Source organism: Aulonocara sp. 'chitande type north' Nkhata Bay, linkage group LG15 (genome assembly GCF_057382095.1).
Source record: "Aulonocara sp. 'chitande type north' Nkhata Bay isolate Kocher_YH1m ecotype deep benthic linkage group LG15, A_spYH_male_GT1.1, whole genome shotgun sequence".
NCBI lineage: Eukaryota > Metazoa > Chordata > Actinopteri > Cichliformes > Cichlidae > Aulonocara > Aulonocara sp. 'chitande type north' Nkhata Bay.
The window spans coordinates 22,406,199-22,421,420 of record NC_141358.1 but is presented as its reverse complement, the minus strand read 5'-3'; the positions used below and the strand labels follow the sequence as shown (position 1 = coordinate 22,421,420).

Sequence of the window (15,222 nt, the reverse complement as noted above, 5' to 3'; positions counted from 1 at the left end):
AAAATTCTCTCAGCTGCTGTGTCTTCTTACGTTTCTCTTGTAAAACAGGATGTAGGCTGAGTGCTGCTGTTCCTCAAAAACTGCCGATCCAGTTGTGTGGAGCACCTGTGCATCATTATAGGTGAGCCAAGGATCTGATGTAGACTGTGGACTCTCCTCAGGATGCACAGAATTACAGATGTAGTGTCCTGAAATCACATTAAGACAAATGAATCCAACTTCTAAAAGTCAACTGATTCAAGCAAACAGTGGTTTGGACTTAGTGCTTCTTAAAACATCAAAAGCTTTTGTGTGTGAGTCCTTCACTCAAAAGTAGCAAGTTCTGTTCAATCATTTTCTGTTTGTAACAAGTCAGTTGTTTTACCTGATTCTGTGCCTCCATAGTGACTAATGATGCTTATGAGTCCATAACGGCCATCACCCTGAGAAGGAACAAATCCAAAGATCAGTTTCATAAAGTCTCACATCAGTGCGATAATTAAGCTGATTCTCTGAGATGTTCTGCAGTCTGTTTTTACCTGTTTGGATGACACCACCAAGTCCCTCTGCAGCCTGACGGGGTCATTCACCTTCTGAAGCTTGTGGGTTTTTGTAAAGCCAAACCTCTTCAGGTGAAAGATGAGGACTCTGGCAGAAAAGAAAAAAAACCCAAGGTACAAAATAAGAAGAATGAGTGTCAAACACAAACCGAAGATGGGGCAAAATGACTGCTCAAGTGTTGTCTTAAAAACTCTGATGTTTAGTTCGCCACAGTTTGGAAATCAGGTCAGTCGATCAATTCTGATGTGACCTTACTCACGTTGGCAGTGTATCAAAAGACGGCTTCACTTCCGAGGTCGTCCCTCCACAGTCACAGGTAAATTCGATTTTTTGTTCCTAAACAACAGCACAGAGAAAACAGGCTTTATGGTAGAAAAAAAATCACAACATATGCACACAAACACAAACAAAAAAGGTGTGTTAAGATCATTGATACTACATCTCGAATTTGTGATCTTACCTTCAAGTATGTCCCTAACATGTCCTCAACAGACCCCTCTGGAACCAGGTCAAGAGACAAGCTTGTGAATTCCTCCTGGCGTGATGACTGGTGACCGCAGCTACACATTTAAGGAGTAACGTAGTTAAAGTAACGATCAGGTAGGTGGAAAAGAGGTATATGAAAATGTTGCAATCAGCCCTGTGTTTCTGAAAGACTGGCTTACCTCTTGCATGTCCTCATGTTTTCCATTTTGAAAACATGATGGTCTTCTACTGGGCAGGTATAACTTTGGCCCAGGAGAGCTGCTTCCCTCTTCAGGTGAGGTGAGAGGCTTTTCACCTCATTGAGGAACAAGGTTAGGAATTCATGAGCATCCTGAAAGAAAAACACAGAGGAGATTTAGAACATAAACATAAACATTAGAAGGTAAAGCAAAAAACAAAATGTCCAAATAACTTTCTGCGCACTGCCTTTGTATTCAGGAACCTGTTTGCTGAATGCCTTCTTAAAAGATATTAGGCGGCGTTTTTTAAGGTCATAATCTCTTGATTCATGACAGTTCCTGATGTCCATGAGCCTTCTGTAACAAGGAAAGGGTAAACAGACATTTCTGGTGTTAGATATCTTTGTTCTTCAGGTTTTTGAAGAAAGTAGAAGGTTGATGTAGCGCACCTTAAGAGCCGAGCTTCTGAGACTGCTCTCCACAAAGTCTCCTGACGGCTGACGTCTCTAATGAACTCCTCATTGTTGAGGAGGCTCTGCAGGCAGGAGTTCATGACAGCTACAGCTATTGTTTGGGATGATATGATGAAACTGAAGGGTGGCTGGGCACCTGGAAAAAAAAAAGAGGTTGGATGAGGCTGCAGCTCGTTTCCCAGCCTTACTGGCATTGCCCCTCAAACCTGCTGCACCACCCCTTCCCTGCAGAAATGACAAGAAAAGAAATGACAAATGATGGGTCTCTGATGGGCAAAGACAGACAGACAGACAAAGTCCCTAGAGACACAATTTCAGTCAGTTCTATGCCAAGTTGTTGTGAATAAGGGTAAGTATGGAATTGAGTGCCTTTTTTATGTTTGAATAATTCATGCTGGTGTTACAGGGCTTAGTAAACAAAAACTAATTTTGATGAAAGAAGCCAAGTACAAGGACCTCAACAAAGCCTACTGGAGAAAAAATACAAAGAAAGTCAGGTTGGCTCAAAGCATTCGTACAGTACTGTATCCGAGGAAATCGATGATATTAAAGCCAAGTTCATAGAAACTTTATATAGCTTAAAGTGAAATTATCAAAGAAACCTCAGCTACTTACCTGCTTTTGACTAACAGTTCTCTGAGTTTTGCTTCAAAGAAAATTTTTTGGTTTATTTCAGCTGTTTTCAATTGATATTGACTTTGTTAGTTAAACATTGTTAACCTGCTTTCAGTGTGTCCTGTACACGAGTCCTCTTAGCAAACCATGACATAATATCTTTTTGGAGCTGATGAAGCTAAGCTAAAAACTATGGAGGACCACAAGAGCCACGCGCACATCGAAATAAAGAATTCTGTGCTTAAATATTGAATTGTAGAATAAATTCTCCATTTGTAAATTCATTTTTGAATTCCAATTTAATAAATTGGATTTCAAAATCCATTTTTGATTCCTGTTCGCTCAGGGATTAACCTTTGGATTAGCTGTTGGATTAACAACTTCATTTTAAAAAATACTGCAGCTATTCGAAATTTGCCACACTGTGGGATGTAAGGAGCTCTCTGATTGGTCCATCTCTGAGGCCGTCTCTCCTGCATGAAGTCCAGGTGCTGATTTTCCAGTGTGTGCATCTGTCACACCATCAATGGCTGCAGTATGGAACAGATGTGGGTGTGTCCTCATCTCCCAGAGGAGTCCAAATCATCATCAAACAGCCCTACAGACACAAAAATGTGAAAATATAAACAGCCAGACTATCAGCAGTGATTTAACTACTTTAAGATCTCTGAGAAAAACATTTACAGTATATATCACTGAATTTAAGGCCTTTAAAATCACAGAGCATACAGAAAAAAGTACTAAACTGAATCAATTTCGGCTTTCGTTTTTCATGATGTATATTGTATTAATAATTAAATTTCATTATCTGTGTCTTTACCACACATTTCCCACACAGGTTTAGATACTGTAGGTTAAGTGAATGCTTAAATTGATTGACACTGATTAGAATATACTGGACATTCGAAGCTAAGATTCAGCGCACTGTGTTAGAGGCTGGGTTTTGATGAATTTATCATATATACAACCTTTGATCATCATTTATGTCCAGTTGAGAATGAATCTGTGCACTCACATATTAATTGTCCCCCTACACACACACACACACACACACACACACACATACACGCACACCCTTAAACATACCTGCTATCTCTTGTCTCTCTTCCTCCGTGTGCCCAACAATCTCCTCTTCCTCCTTTCAGCATCTCTTGCCTACACCACTTTGGTCACATGTCTCACTTCTTGACAGTACCTCCCATATAAGTGTCAATCATGACCGATGAAAGCACACACATTTGAGGTCATTAAACCAATCAGCTTGTGACCCATGTTGTAACTAACCTCAAGATTAACTTGCATATTATCATAAACTGCAGTGGTTTTATCCTGACATAGTTCAAAATAAAGGGAGTTGGAAATTTTCTTAAAAGCGGCAACTCTTTATTCCATATCCTAAATTCCATGTTTTCCATTTTGGAACTAGGATAATCTCACTACCAAGCTGAGTTTGGGAGAGACTTTTAGCCTCAGCAGTCTAGGAGAAAATATGGCAAGTAAATAGGAATTACTCTGTATTATGCTCCAGCTACATGTTACATTTTGTTATAATGAGGGGAGAAAAGTAATGTTTTTATATTGCTTTAATTTAGACAATAATTCTAGATTTATTTATTTTTTTTGTCTTCTACTTCTTCTTTCATTTGTTTTTCATTTTCCTGTGCATGGGCCTCTGGGTCTCTGCCCAGAACACCCATTGAGTAATTTGGGCCCACCCTGTTACATTATAAGTTTGATCAAATTTGAACCAGGAAATTGCCCTTTGAAACATGGATATTATTTTGTTTTACTCATGAAAATCAAGATGCAACAAAGAACTACAAATCTCATAAACCTCATATTATGGATGCAGACCTAAACTTAGAAAAACACATTAAGACAATAACAAAATCAGCTTACTATCACCTCAAGAATATTTCAAGGATAAAAGATCTGATGTCTCAACAGGACCTGGAAAAACTAGTCCATGCATTCATCTTTAGTAGGCTTGATTACTGTAACAGCATCTTTACAGGTCTACCTAAAAAATCAGTCAGACAACTACAGCTCATTCAGAACTCTGCTGCTCGAGTCCTCACTAAGACCAAAAAAGTGGACCACATCAGTCCAGCTCTGAGGTCCTTACACTGGCTGCCTGTCCGTCAGAGGATAGACTTTAAAGTCCTGATGCTGGTCTATAAAGCTCTGAATGGTTTAGGACCAAAATAGGTCAGGAGTGACCTCCTGACCCAGTATGAACCTTCCAGATCCCCCAGTCTTTTATCAGTTCCCAGAGTCAGAACCAGACACGGAGAAGCTGCATTCAGCTTTTATGCTCCATATATCTGGAACAAACTCCCAGAAAGCCTCAGATCAGCTGAAACACTCAGTTTATTTAAATCCAGGTTGAAGACTCACCTATTCTCAGCTGCATTTGAATAAAACACCAAATCCACACTTTTAAGCTTAAATTTCAAAACTTACATTTAACTACTGATTTTATCTACTGTTCTGATTTTATCTGTTTTGACTTTATATACTGTTTTGTTTCTTTGTTTGTTTATTAGTTAGTTTGCTTGTTTTAATCAATTTTAAATCATGCTTTTTATTTGTTTTTGTTTCTAATGTCTCTGTAAAGCACTTTGAATCACCTTGTTGTTGAATTGTGCTATACAAATAAACTTGCCTTGCTTATTAAATGATATTGGTAGCTCATAGAGACTTTGGATTCTTAGTGTCTCCAGCTTTCATCTCTTACATAATGAGATTGAAGGCATGATGTATCACCACTAGAATTACTGGTTTATCACCTGTGAGTGTGGAGATAACTGGATAAAATCGATCAGAAACAATATGAGGAAAATAGTTAGCTTACTTAATTTACATGACTGTACATGGAAACTCACAAAGAAATCCTTGACAAACATTACACTGTGCAAGATAGAACGTGCTTATTAAAAGTTATTGTTAACTTCATCACCTCAAAAATAAATGTAAGTTAATTTACTTACATTTATTTATTTATTTTATGCAGAGAAATTGTTTGTTTTTCATACTGTGTGTTAATTATATGCATTAAAATGTGGCTTGGCAAAACCAAACTGATCAGAATGAATCCATCTCAGAGAGAATGAGTGTCTTTTGGGACGTGAGCTTGTTTTCTTGATGAATGGAATTGCAAGTGTCAGCCAGTCAGACATAAAAAGTGTCTTTATTCCATAGTCAGAAGATACAAACTGTTTCTGCTTAGTAAAGGAAAAGGAACCGTTGAAAACATATTAAATATCAATAAAATAAAATCAAGCTTGACATCTATAATTTTATGGACTGTGTAATGTGTGAGGAATGAAAAGATCCCACATTATTTAATGGGAATAAAAATGATCACACAGCTGATTTCAAAAACATCCCAAAGATCAAAGAAAAAATTACGTGGCTAGTTAGACAATTTAACATTTTGCATTCCAGCACCTCAAAATGGTAATCAGCAGTTTGTATGATCCTCACCAGTTTGTATGCATGCCAGGCAACATCAGGGCATGCTCCTAGTGAGATAACATAATATGTTATCTCACTAGGAGCATGGTGCTAATGGATCTTGTTTCATCCCGGACATTGGTTCTGGTACTTACCTTGGCTGGTGCTGGGCTTGATGTGACACCCTTCATGAACGATAAGGAGGTTTCTTGTCTTGATGTTAGTATCTTCTATCTCCTCCTCTTGTCTCAGCATTGTATCTGGCAACCACGTATCAATTGCCTGGAACTTGTTCTTCCCAGTCATGCCACTGTCCTGGGTCGTTTCGACCCAGCATTTGGAGTTTCTCGTGGCTTTTGTATTTTTGGTTATTTTCTTGATTTCTTGTCAGGCTATGGTGATGATGATGATTATTAATAAGTATGTTCCAGCTTATTCTGGTTTAGGTTTAGTTCTACCAGTGTAAAGTCCGTGTTTTCTTAGTCTGCATATTTGTGTATTGTTTCCTGTTTTATTTTGAAGGGTTACGACTTATGTCAGTATGTCTAACTTCGCTCCCCCTGTCTCGTTAGCCCTAATCTCTCCCAGCTGTGTCTCCCTCCTGTTTTCAATTCCCTGATTACTCCCCTGTGTATATAAACCCTGTGTTTGCCTTTGCTCAGTGTCGTGTTGTACCCTCGGATCCTGCCTGTGTGTTTCCGTTTTCAGCGTTCATTGTTCTGTTTATGTTTTGTTCCTTACCAGCAATAAAGCTGAGATGAGAAGCTTTTTTGAGTTGAAATCCTGTCTCCACGAGTCCTGCATTTGGATCCTCACCTCCGCCTGCCCGTACACAGAGCCCTGACAATTCATCCCGTCTCAAACCACTGTCATAAAACATGATGTGGTGCTGACTAACCCTACACCAATCAAACAGCGCGCTTATCGGGTTAGTCCAGCAAAGCGGGAAATCATAAAACAGGAAGTTGAGTATCTTCATCAGAATGGATTTGCAGTTCCAAGCTCCAGCTCTTGGAGTTCACCATGTCTCCGAGACACGAAGTCAGATGGAAGCCCAAGATTCTGTACTGACTTCCGAAAGGTGAACTCTGTCACTGTACCAAATGCACATCCCTTACCTCTTATCGATGACTATAAACACTGCAAACACATCTGCACGCACGTGCAGATTGCCCCGTGCGTGGGGCTGCGTGGCCGCAACGCGTTAGTTTAGCTCGTTAATGCGTTAGTGCCATGCAGCCCGGTGAAGATACATGTTTATAAAACACAACATTTCCTTTGCCATCAGTATAGCTAGGTATAGTTAGCAACCAAAACATCTTTTTAATGAACTTTGGAGCCTTTTAGCATGTCTGTAGTATTACGGCGTAATAAGGAGTAAATAATTAAGAACTCACTTCTTAACTCTTTTTTTATTCATGTTTTTTCTTATACATATATATATATATATATTTATCTTCACGCAGTGTGTAAAGATTATCTGCAGATCTGGTATGTTTGCAACATTACACCTCTATTGTGATCCAGATATAAAACAGTGATAGATATATAACAAACAGTATAGATCAGTAAATTCTACCCCAAAACTTCATAACTATAAAGTATTAAAGGTAATAACAGCACAATCCAGAAAGGTTACGTTTAATTTAGTTGCACAGTGACTTCCTGATGAATCATTTTGTTGTAATACAACACCATGTCCCAAGACTCCTCAGATCTAAAATAAAGGCAGGAAACGGACAATAAGTCAGCTAAATATAAAACAATCTATACTTATGAGGATATTTAATTGTTTAATTCAAAATTTTAACCATGTTTATAAATGGTTTTATTTTTGATGGACATTACAACACTAGATGCAATTTTTTTGACTCTGAAAATCAGAAAAAAAAAACCTAAGATCAAATAGATCATAGAGAAATATATTATTGTTTAGAAGAAAAGAGTTCAAAATGTCCACTGAAATAACATTATATGGTTGGTGAAACTTGTACCACAAAGTTTTCATCAGTTTAGAAAATGGCGTAACATAACATCAAGACTGTCATACTTACGCCACAAAATCATCTGAAGAATAAAAAGAAAGACAGAAAGAAATCATTATCACTGATTTTAAAAATATCACAGCACACAACTCTGTCATTGCATATAAGTGTAATACTAAATCAGTATGAGAAATCATTACCTGACAAACTGAAAGTTTAAAAAGCTTGAAGAGTGTATCTTCTAAGTTATCATTGAGTTTGCAGTTCAGGAGTTTGTCCTCATAAAATAGACAGTCCACGGTGAGATGAACGTTTTGGTTGTTCACCTGTCTCTGACTTTCAGATACAACATAATGAGGATTGATGGTATGATGCATCACCACCAGAATCACTGGTTTACTACCTGTAAGCACAGACGCAACCAGATCAACTGAGTCGGAAACAAAGTGAAGCACATAAATTAAGTTTCTACTTTTGTAGCTCATACTGCAGACCATGAAGGCTGTTAAGCATGACCCTTTTGTCACAAATATGTTTTAGTTATTTCTATTTTTAATCCATTAGTTATCCATATTTATTTCTTATTACTTACAAATTTGTTATGAGAAATAAATATGTTAAATATACAGACGTGGATACCTTATATAAGACCAGGCAGATGCAGATAAACTTTAATTTTTAGGCTGTGGTCTCAAAATAAATTTCTACAATTATTTAATTAATTATCCTGCTATTACACCATTCACATACAGTTACATTTCTCAGATTAAGTAATCTCATATAGTATTTCTTACAGGGCAGGTTGCTCAGGGCATCTGTGATGTCTGTTCCAACTCGTGAAACAACAGGACAGAAAACCAGAAGATAGTCACATTCTTCTGGAGAATTCACCTGAGTTTGACCAATTCTTTTGAGCATTTCAATAATGGGATAGTGAGCCTCATTTGTTCTTCCCGCCAACCAGACATGGAATGTTTTCCATGAAACTAAAGATGAAGGAACAGAAGATGTGGGTAGTTTTCCAAAGTAACTCTTTAAAACTGTTACATATCCACACAATGCTGTGCAATTATAACTGTAGTCATAATAAAAAGAAAATACACCCTTTTACAGAGTCATACTTATTGCTGCTAAAGATGGTTCTAGAAGCTACTGAATTACTGGTGTTCTTAGATTTCCACACACACACCTACATGCACGCATGCAAACTCAGCATTTATGTTCTGGCCACTTCTCTCATTCATCTTTATTTCCCTTTTGGTGTTTAAATTCTTTAATGCTACAGCTGCAACTTGCTCTATTCATCAGCAACTACAAAGTTAGTGTTGTGTTATGGAGGCAACATTAAGTGTTTCATAAAATAAGAAAATAGGTTGTATTTTTTCCCACCTTGCTCTACTTCTTCCTGGTCTCTGTATCGGGATTATGAAAGAGAAAGCAGCTTTTAGTCTGAATTTAACAATCCAATAAATACAGCTAGTTGGTTAATATGTAACAAGGTTAGTAAAAGGTGCTCAGTGTAAACCCTTACTAGAACCAGAAGACTAAGCTAAAAATAGAAAACAACCTTAGATGGATAGAAATCTATTACTCTAATGCATGGCAGAGAGGCAGCATTTCACAGCCTAAGAGAGATGTTTTTGTTTTTTAAAATTCAGATGTTTACTTACAATATCCTTTGGTAATCTCTTGTGTCTGACATTTTCTTCACCACACTGAAAAAACAATGAATGCTTGTCTATTCCAGTACTTTCACTTTTGATTTGCAAAGGGTCAGTCAGTAAACAGGTCCTTTCAGTGTCACATGATGCTGCTATCTGAAGACAGGCGTTATTCCTGTTCCCCTTTCACATGGCATCCTTTTACAGCATCTCCACCTAGTGGACGCACTATTTCATGAGAGGAACAAACCACAAAAGTGTTTGATGCAAGATAAAACAATGTCAATTGTGCATTTGAAATATACAGTATGTTCACAAAATGGGATTGGTGCCTCTGTACTTTCTAAAGATTACTGTGTTTAATAGAAAATAAAGAGCTGAAAGTTGCATGTAGCCACACTGATGCCACACCCAGTTCCAACCTGGTGCTTTGAAAAGTCACATGAGAAGCAAGGGCTGAATCTGACTGTAAAACACATTGTATTCTCAAATGGCGTTGACTTGTCAATCATAGCACAGGCCATCATAAAGCATACTCTGCTTTATCATCCTAAGGCAGGGACGGTACACCTGGGAGTTTATGTACATCTTCTAACACTTCTCATTGCTTTCTATGCCCTTATGTTGAGCACATTTAAGCAGCAGCACAACTTTGACATCAAAGACGAAGTGACACAGAAACACAGTGAAGACAGTTTTCCCATCCAATGCAACTGATGTGGTCATCTCCAAAGCTAATTCAGCAATGCCTAAATTGTGTCTGGGTGCTATAACTCTGGTCTTTTATTGGTCATTTTCATAATCTAATGTTGTTCAAGTGGTTTGTAGTATTCATTTTTTTATTATCTCTAATCACCTCAGAATTTGATATTGCTATTGCAACTATAAACCATTCATGAAAGAGACCTTAATGATCATGTAGTAAAGCTTTGATGTGAGAAGAAAAAAAGTTCTGCCAAGATGTGATTATAATTGTTAGCTGATTGAATAACTACTCATCTTCTGTAAAAATAGTTATAGAGGAAAACCCACAACTTTTTAATATTTGTGAAAGCCTGCAAGGAGAAAGTATAATTACAAACAAAAAAAGAGTTTTCACAGTCCAGCAGTGCATTGTTTTCTTCTTAAAATATCAGAACTTTGAAAGATACAACAGGTGTGTGGAACATGAGAACATAAACGTAGAATAAAAAAACGATAAATGCTTAAAATTATATATTTTTCTGGTTAATTTCCAGTGTTTTATACTGATCAAAACACTGTAAATAACCAAGTATTTCCAGCAAAAAGAAAAGTTTCATCTAATTTTTTACGTTTCATTTTTTGGAAAGTAATTCTAGAAAAAACAAAACCAAAGCAGACGACGTAAACAAAAGGTATAACAAAATATTTTGGGGAAAATGTAGCAAAGGTATCACTGCTAAAGATGTATACTGCATATGAGTTTTCTCTCTTTATTTTTTCTAAAATTAATAAATAAACTATTAAAACAAAGAGATAAATAACTGAATACAGAAAACACACACATATACGCATGATTTAATTGGTACTTGACAAATTATATAATCTCAACATTATAATCAAATAAAGCTGCATAATTATAACATAATAAATATAATAATATTATTATTACTATTAACAAATATGATTTATTTCAGAACTGAGTTTTTATTTATTAACCCCACCTCCACATTCACACACACACACACACACACACAAACAAACAAACACACACACACACACACACACACACACACACACACACACACACACACACACACACACACACAAACTACAAACTTGAAATATAATGACATAATTTCATATTATCATCAAGTAAAGTGAATTTGTTCACATATCTATCAGTATAATCAGTTTTTACATCATTTCACTTCTGTTCTACTTTTGCTAACTGATCAAGAGACTCATCTCTACAAACACCCACATCAGCTTTCACTTTCAGCGACTTTTTAACGTTTTAAAAATAGGCCTAAAAGTAATAGCAGAAGCAAAATTGTAGCAAGTACTATTACCACCAAAGGTATTATCCAACCTAAAAAAAAAAAAAAGAAAGAAAGAAGAAAAGAGCAATAAGTCTGGTATCATTTACAATTACCATTGTTATATTCTGATTAATCTGATTGACAGCGCTGTATATGGAAACAAATGTGATCAAGTTCAAAAGCTAAATTACATCACATTAGACAGTTAATGAAATTTAAACCAAAGAGGAATTCTACACTAAAACACTTTAGAAAAAATTCACTAAATTAAAAAGACAAAATATTACAGTCATACTTACCGTCCATGAAGTTCTGACAGGGAAACATCTGAAAGAAAGAATGAAAGAAATCAGCCACAGTGATCATCCTTTACTGATAATAAGCCTTGTGTTAGATCAGTCACTTACCTGAGTAGGAGGAGAAACCCGCAAAAATTTCTTCACCTCATGCCACATGATCTCATTCTGGTTGGAATTCAGGAGTTTGTCTTCATAAAACAGACAGTCCACAGTGAGGCGGACATGTGGGTTATCCACCTGTCTCCGGCTTTCACCCGCAACATAATCAGTATCGAAGGTATGATGCATCACTACCAGAATTGCTGGTTTATCACCTGAAAACACAAAGAAGAGAGGGTGAAATGATTGAAAACAAGAAATTCAAAATATGTTTTCCATCTGTAGCCTATGCTGTAAGAACATAAAAGCTGCATGTGGCTCTTTGCCTGAAGAGCCACATGTTGCTGAACCAGTTTTCTATGTAAATACTGCATGGGTGGACACCTAATGTAAGACCAGTCACATACAGTTGCATTTTTTAGAATACCTTCCCACAATCATTTATAAGATTCAATCAGTGCTAAATAATATAATGTAGCTTTTCTTACGGGGCATGTTGCTCAGGGCTTCTGTGATGTCGGTTCCAACTCGTGAAACAACAGGACAGAAAACCAGAATGTAGTCACATTCTTCTGGAGACTTCACCTCTCTTTGGCCAAAGGTGATCATCTTTCTAACAATGAAATGATGAGTCCCATTTGTCTTTCCCTCCACGAAGACGTAGAACTTTTCCCCCAAAGCTAAAGATTTGGGAAAAAAATTAGATAATTGTTCTTAACTTTGTGTAGCTGCACAGCTTCAAGCAAAAGAAGATAAACCTTGAGTCCATTCTGCAAGTTTCAAAATAATCTAAAAATTATGTCAACTTTTCACCTCAATGTTAATTACAGAATGTATAATGTATGAATGTACATTTTATTAATGTAGAAAATTTCATTAGACACAATGTGCTTAAATTAAAAGATAGGAAGATAAAAACTATGTAGTAATAAAATACAAGACAACACACACACACACATACACACAAAGAATTAACTGTAAGAATAAAAAGGTTTTAAGTACGTGTTTGAAGGTCTTCTTTGAAATAACAGGAAGTACCCTTAGCACACTTAGATCTAATTAGACCTGAAGAGATCTAATGGAAGTCCATCTAAGCAAAATAGATTTTTTTAGCTGCTCCCAAAATCTGTTTAAACTTTAAACCACAGAAGTAATCATAGACCTGCAGCTCTGCCCTTCAGTTTAGATTAGCATGGATTAGCATGCTAATACAATTTCCAGTTAAAAGAGAAAGTGAAACTAAGTTAAAACAATACAGAAAAAAACAGAGCATGTTTAGTGGCCTGCAACACCGTGGTGCTTTTAACCAGAGTTTAAAAGGTCAAAGACAATGCAGTCGCAGTCACAGAAGTGTAAGGATGCATTAACTGTTTGAGCAGTGCTGGTACGTCTAAAACTAGACGTAGACATGAAAAATGAGAGTAATTATGAGCAGCAGGAGCAATTATTTACATTTCTAGGCAGTGAATATACTGCAAGTCCAGTATGCACTCTCATTTAACCAAAAGCAATTCCAATTTTAGTTGCAAATTCTGCAATTCGCCAAACTTGAGGTTCCTTTTTACTAGTCTGCTGCATGGTGCTGTCAGGAAGTGTAAAGTGTTTGAGATTAAGTTAGAAAAAACAAATGTAATTGCTCACCATTTTCTTCATTTGTGCTTCTAAGTAGGGACATGGAAGGAGAGAAAGGTGCCTTAGTCAGACTTTAACAAAGCTGAATAACTTCAGGTAAATATGCGTACATCCTGGTAACAGCTGTTCTTCGCAAACTTATAATAGAACACAGCATAAAAAAACAAATAAAAAAAACCCAAATCTTAGCAGTGTATAATCTGGGATTTAGCTTTTAACAGTCTGAGAAAAAGGATCTAAAACCAATATTTAAGAAGCTTACTTACGGAGTACTTTGATAAGATGTTGGTGTCTCTGCCATATTTTATCACACGCTCAAGACCAGTGAACACCCTTCCCCCACGTCCAGTCTTCCTTCCACTGTTTGTTGAAGGCAGCGTGTCAGTCACGGAACAGGAACTGCAGACATAACTGTGTGCTGAAGGAAATAAGATAAGAGCACAGCAGCAGCGGAGGAAATGTAGTTACTATAGTGTGCAATACAAAGACACTAGCAGTTACAATGTTGGGGTCTTCAAACTACATGTTCAAAAATTGGGGTTAATTGCACCACATAGCGTAGGTGTACACAATTAATATTTACCCAAGCTTTCACAACAACTTCTACTGTTTGTTCTTCTCAAGAAATATGACAAATATATCCACTGGGTGGCAGTGTTGTAAAAAGACAATCTGAAAGTGGCTCTGATTGGACTGAAGTCCAAAACACCAACTTCATGTGTCACTGAAAACTAATTTATTACATTTATTCTAACTAAGAGACAAGTGATGTCAAAATGTATTCCTTTTACTCGGTTCTCATACCAGCATAATGGTGTCAGGTATCTACCGATAACGAGTATGCAGTACCGAGGTTAACTGAGCTGTTAATTAAGCTTTGTGTTTTTTAATGTTTCAGGCAACGTCAGTCTCAACACAAATATTACTTCAATAATATGTTTTGAATGTAAATAATTCAAATAAATAACTAATAATTATTTATTAGTGACAACAGGACAAAAATATTTAAATTAAAAATGAACAAAAGCTATTTGCTTTATTATTTACAGTCACACTAGTTTCTTCTTTCCTTTTCTCAGTTTGAGTCCTTTTACTGCTCAACCATCACACACATGCACACAAACACATGCAACTGCTGACATTTAATAAAACTCATAGACTTGGGGACAACATGTTAAGTGCAGTAAAAGCATTTGTTGTTACACTACATGCACTGACAGTGAGAGTGAGCGAGAGAGAGAGAAATAGTAGTGTCAGCTCACTTGACCATAGCTGCTCTTAAGTTAAAAACATTTGCCAACATGCAAGTAAATACTGTTGGTTAGCCAGAGTGAAATGCCTCCAAGCTAATTTCACTTAGCCTTCATTTTCCTCTGTGTTGTCTTAGCTCTCTTGGTTACTGATGCTGCTTCTGCATGGCCTAGTAAACAAATTTGATAGTAATAAGAATAGATTGGCCATATCATCTTGTTTTCACTGGTATCAGATTCACGTTTTGAGTCCAGATCTGACAAATGTCAGATCCAAATATGTTTATATTTACATTACCTAAGAAAAAAATACTACATAAAGGAGATTCATGTATCCACACTGCAACACAGTGCATGTTCATATGGTATCAACTTGTCATTGGTTGTCCCGCCCCGTATCACACCCTGCACTACTGTTGTTTTTGACTCAAAGGAAGGGCTTCCACTCAGCTGCTCAGCAGACCATCATTTCATTTTTTATGTTTAGGACAGTTAATGCTAAAACATTTAAACTCTTTTGCTGTTTTATTTACATTTATTTACA

At 36.7% G+C, this 15,222-nt stretch overlaps 3 protein-coding genes across 5 annotated transcripts; all 3 read right to left on the bottom strand.

Annotated features, from left to right (window-relative positions):
- Positions 1–9: 9 nt before the first annotated feature.
- Positions 10–1,758, bottom strand: LOC147313043 (ubiquitin carboxyl-terminal hydrolase 37-like). The gene is made up of 8 exons (XM_086265003.1): positions 1,655–1,758; positions 1,439–1,562; positions 1,206–1,357; positions 1,001–1,100; positions 800–876; positions 519–627; positions 365–422; positions 10–188 (listed from the first exon to the last, which is right to left on the bottom strand). Exons 1-8 carry the CDS (start codon positions 1,756–1,758, stop codon positions 10–12), a joined length of 903 nt encoding a protein of 300 aa, XP_086121129.1.
- Positions 1,759–7,110: 5,352 nt separating this feature from the next.
- Positions 7,111–9,541, bottom strand: LOC147313042 (uncharacterized). 2 transcript variants are annotated; one of them, XM_086265013.1, is made up of 6 exons: positions 9,405–9,541; positions 9,124–9,146; positions 8,529–8,720; positions 7,935–8,137; positions 7,804–7,816; positions 7,111–7,466 (listed from the first exon to the last, which is right to left on the bottom strand). In XM_086265013.1, the coding sequence occupies exons 1-6, from the start codon at positions 9,434–9,436 to the stop codon at positions 7,423–7,425; spliced, it is 507 nt and encodes a 168-aa protein (XP_086121139.1). In that variant the 5' UTR covers positions 9,437–9,541; the 3' UTR covers positions 7,111–7,422. The 2 variants fall into 2 exon arrangements, with proteins under 2 accessions (XP_086121139.1, XP_086121138.1); XM_086265012.1 differs by lacking the exon at positions 7,111–7,466 and having other exon boundaries at positions 7,474–7,816.
- Positions 9,542–10,918: 1,377 nt separating this feature from the next.
- On the bottom strand, positions 10,919–13,881 carry LOC147313041 (uncharacterized). 2 transcript variants are annotated; one of them, XM_086265007.1, is made up of 6 exons: positions 13,695–13,881; positions 13,438–13,457; positions 12,285–12,476; positions 11,806–12,011; positions 11,698–11,725; positions 10,919–11,448 (listed from the first exon to the last, which is right to left on the bottom strand). In XM_086265007.1, exons 1-6 carry the CDS (start codon positions 13,727–13,729, stop codon positions 11,366–11,368), a joined length of 564 nt encoding a protein of 187 aa, XP_086121133.1. In that variant the 5' UTR covers positions 13,730–13,881; the 3' UTR covers positions 10,919–11,365. The 2 variants fall into 2 exon arrangements, with proteins under 2 accessions (XP_086121133.1, XP_086121134.1); XM_086265008.1 differs by having other exon boundaries at positions 13,438–13,565; positions 13,695–13,715.
- Positions 13,882–15,222: the final 1,341 nt, after the last annotated feature.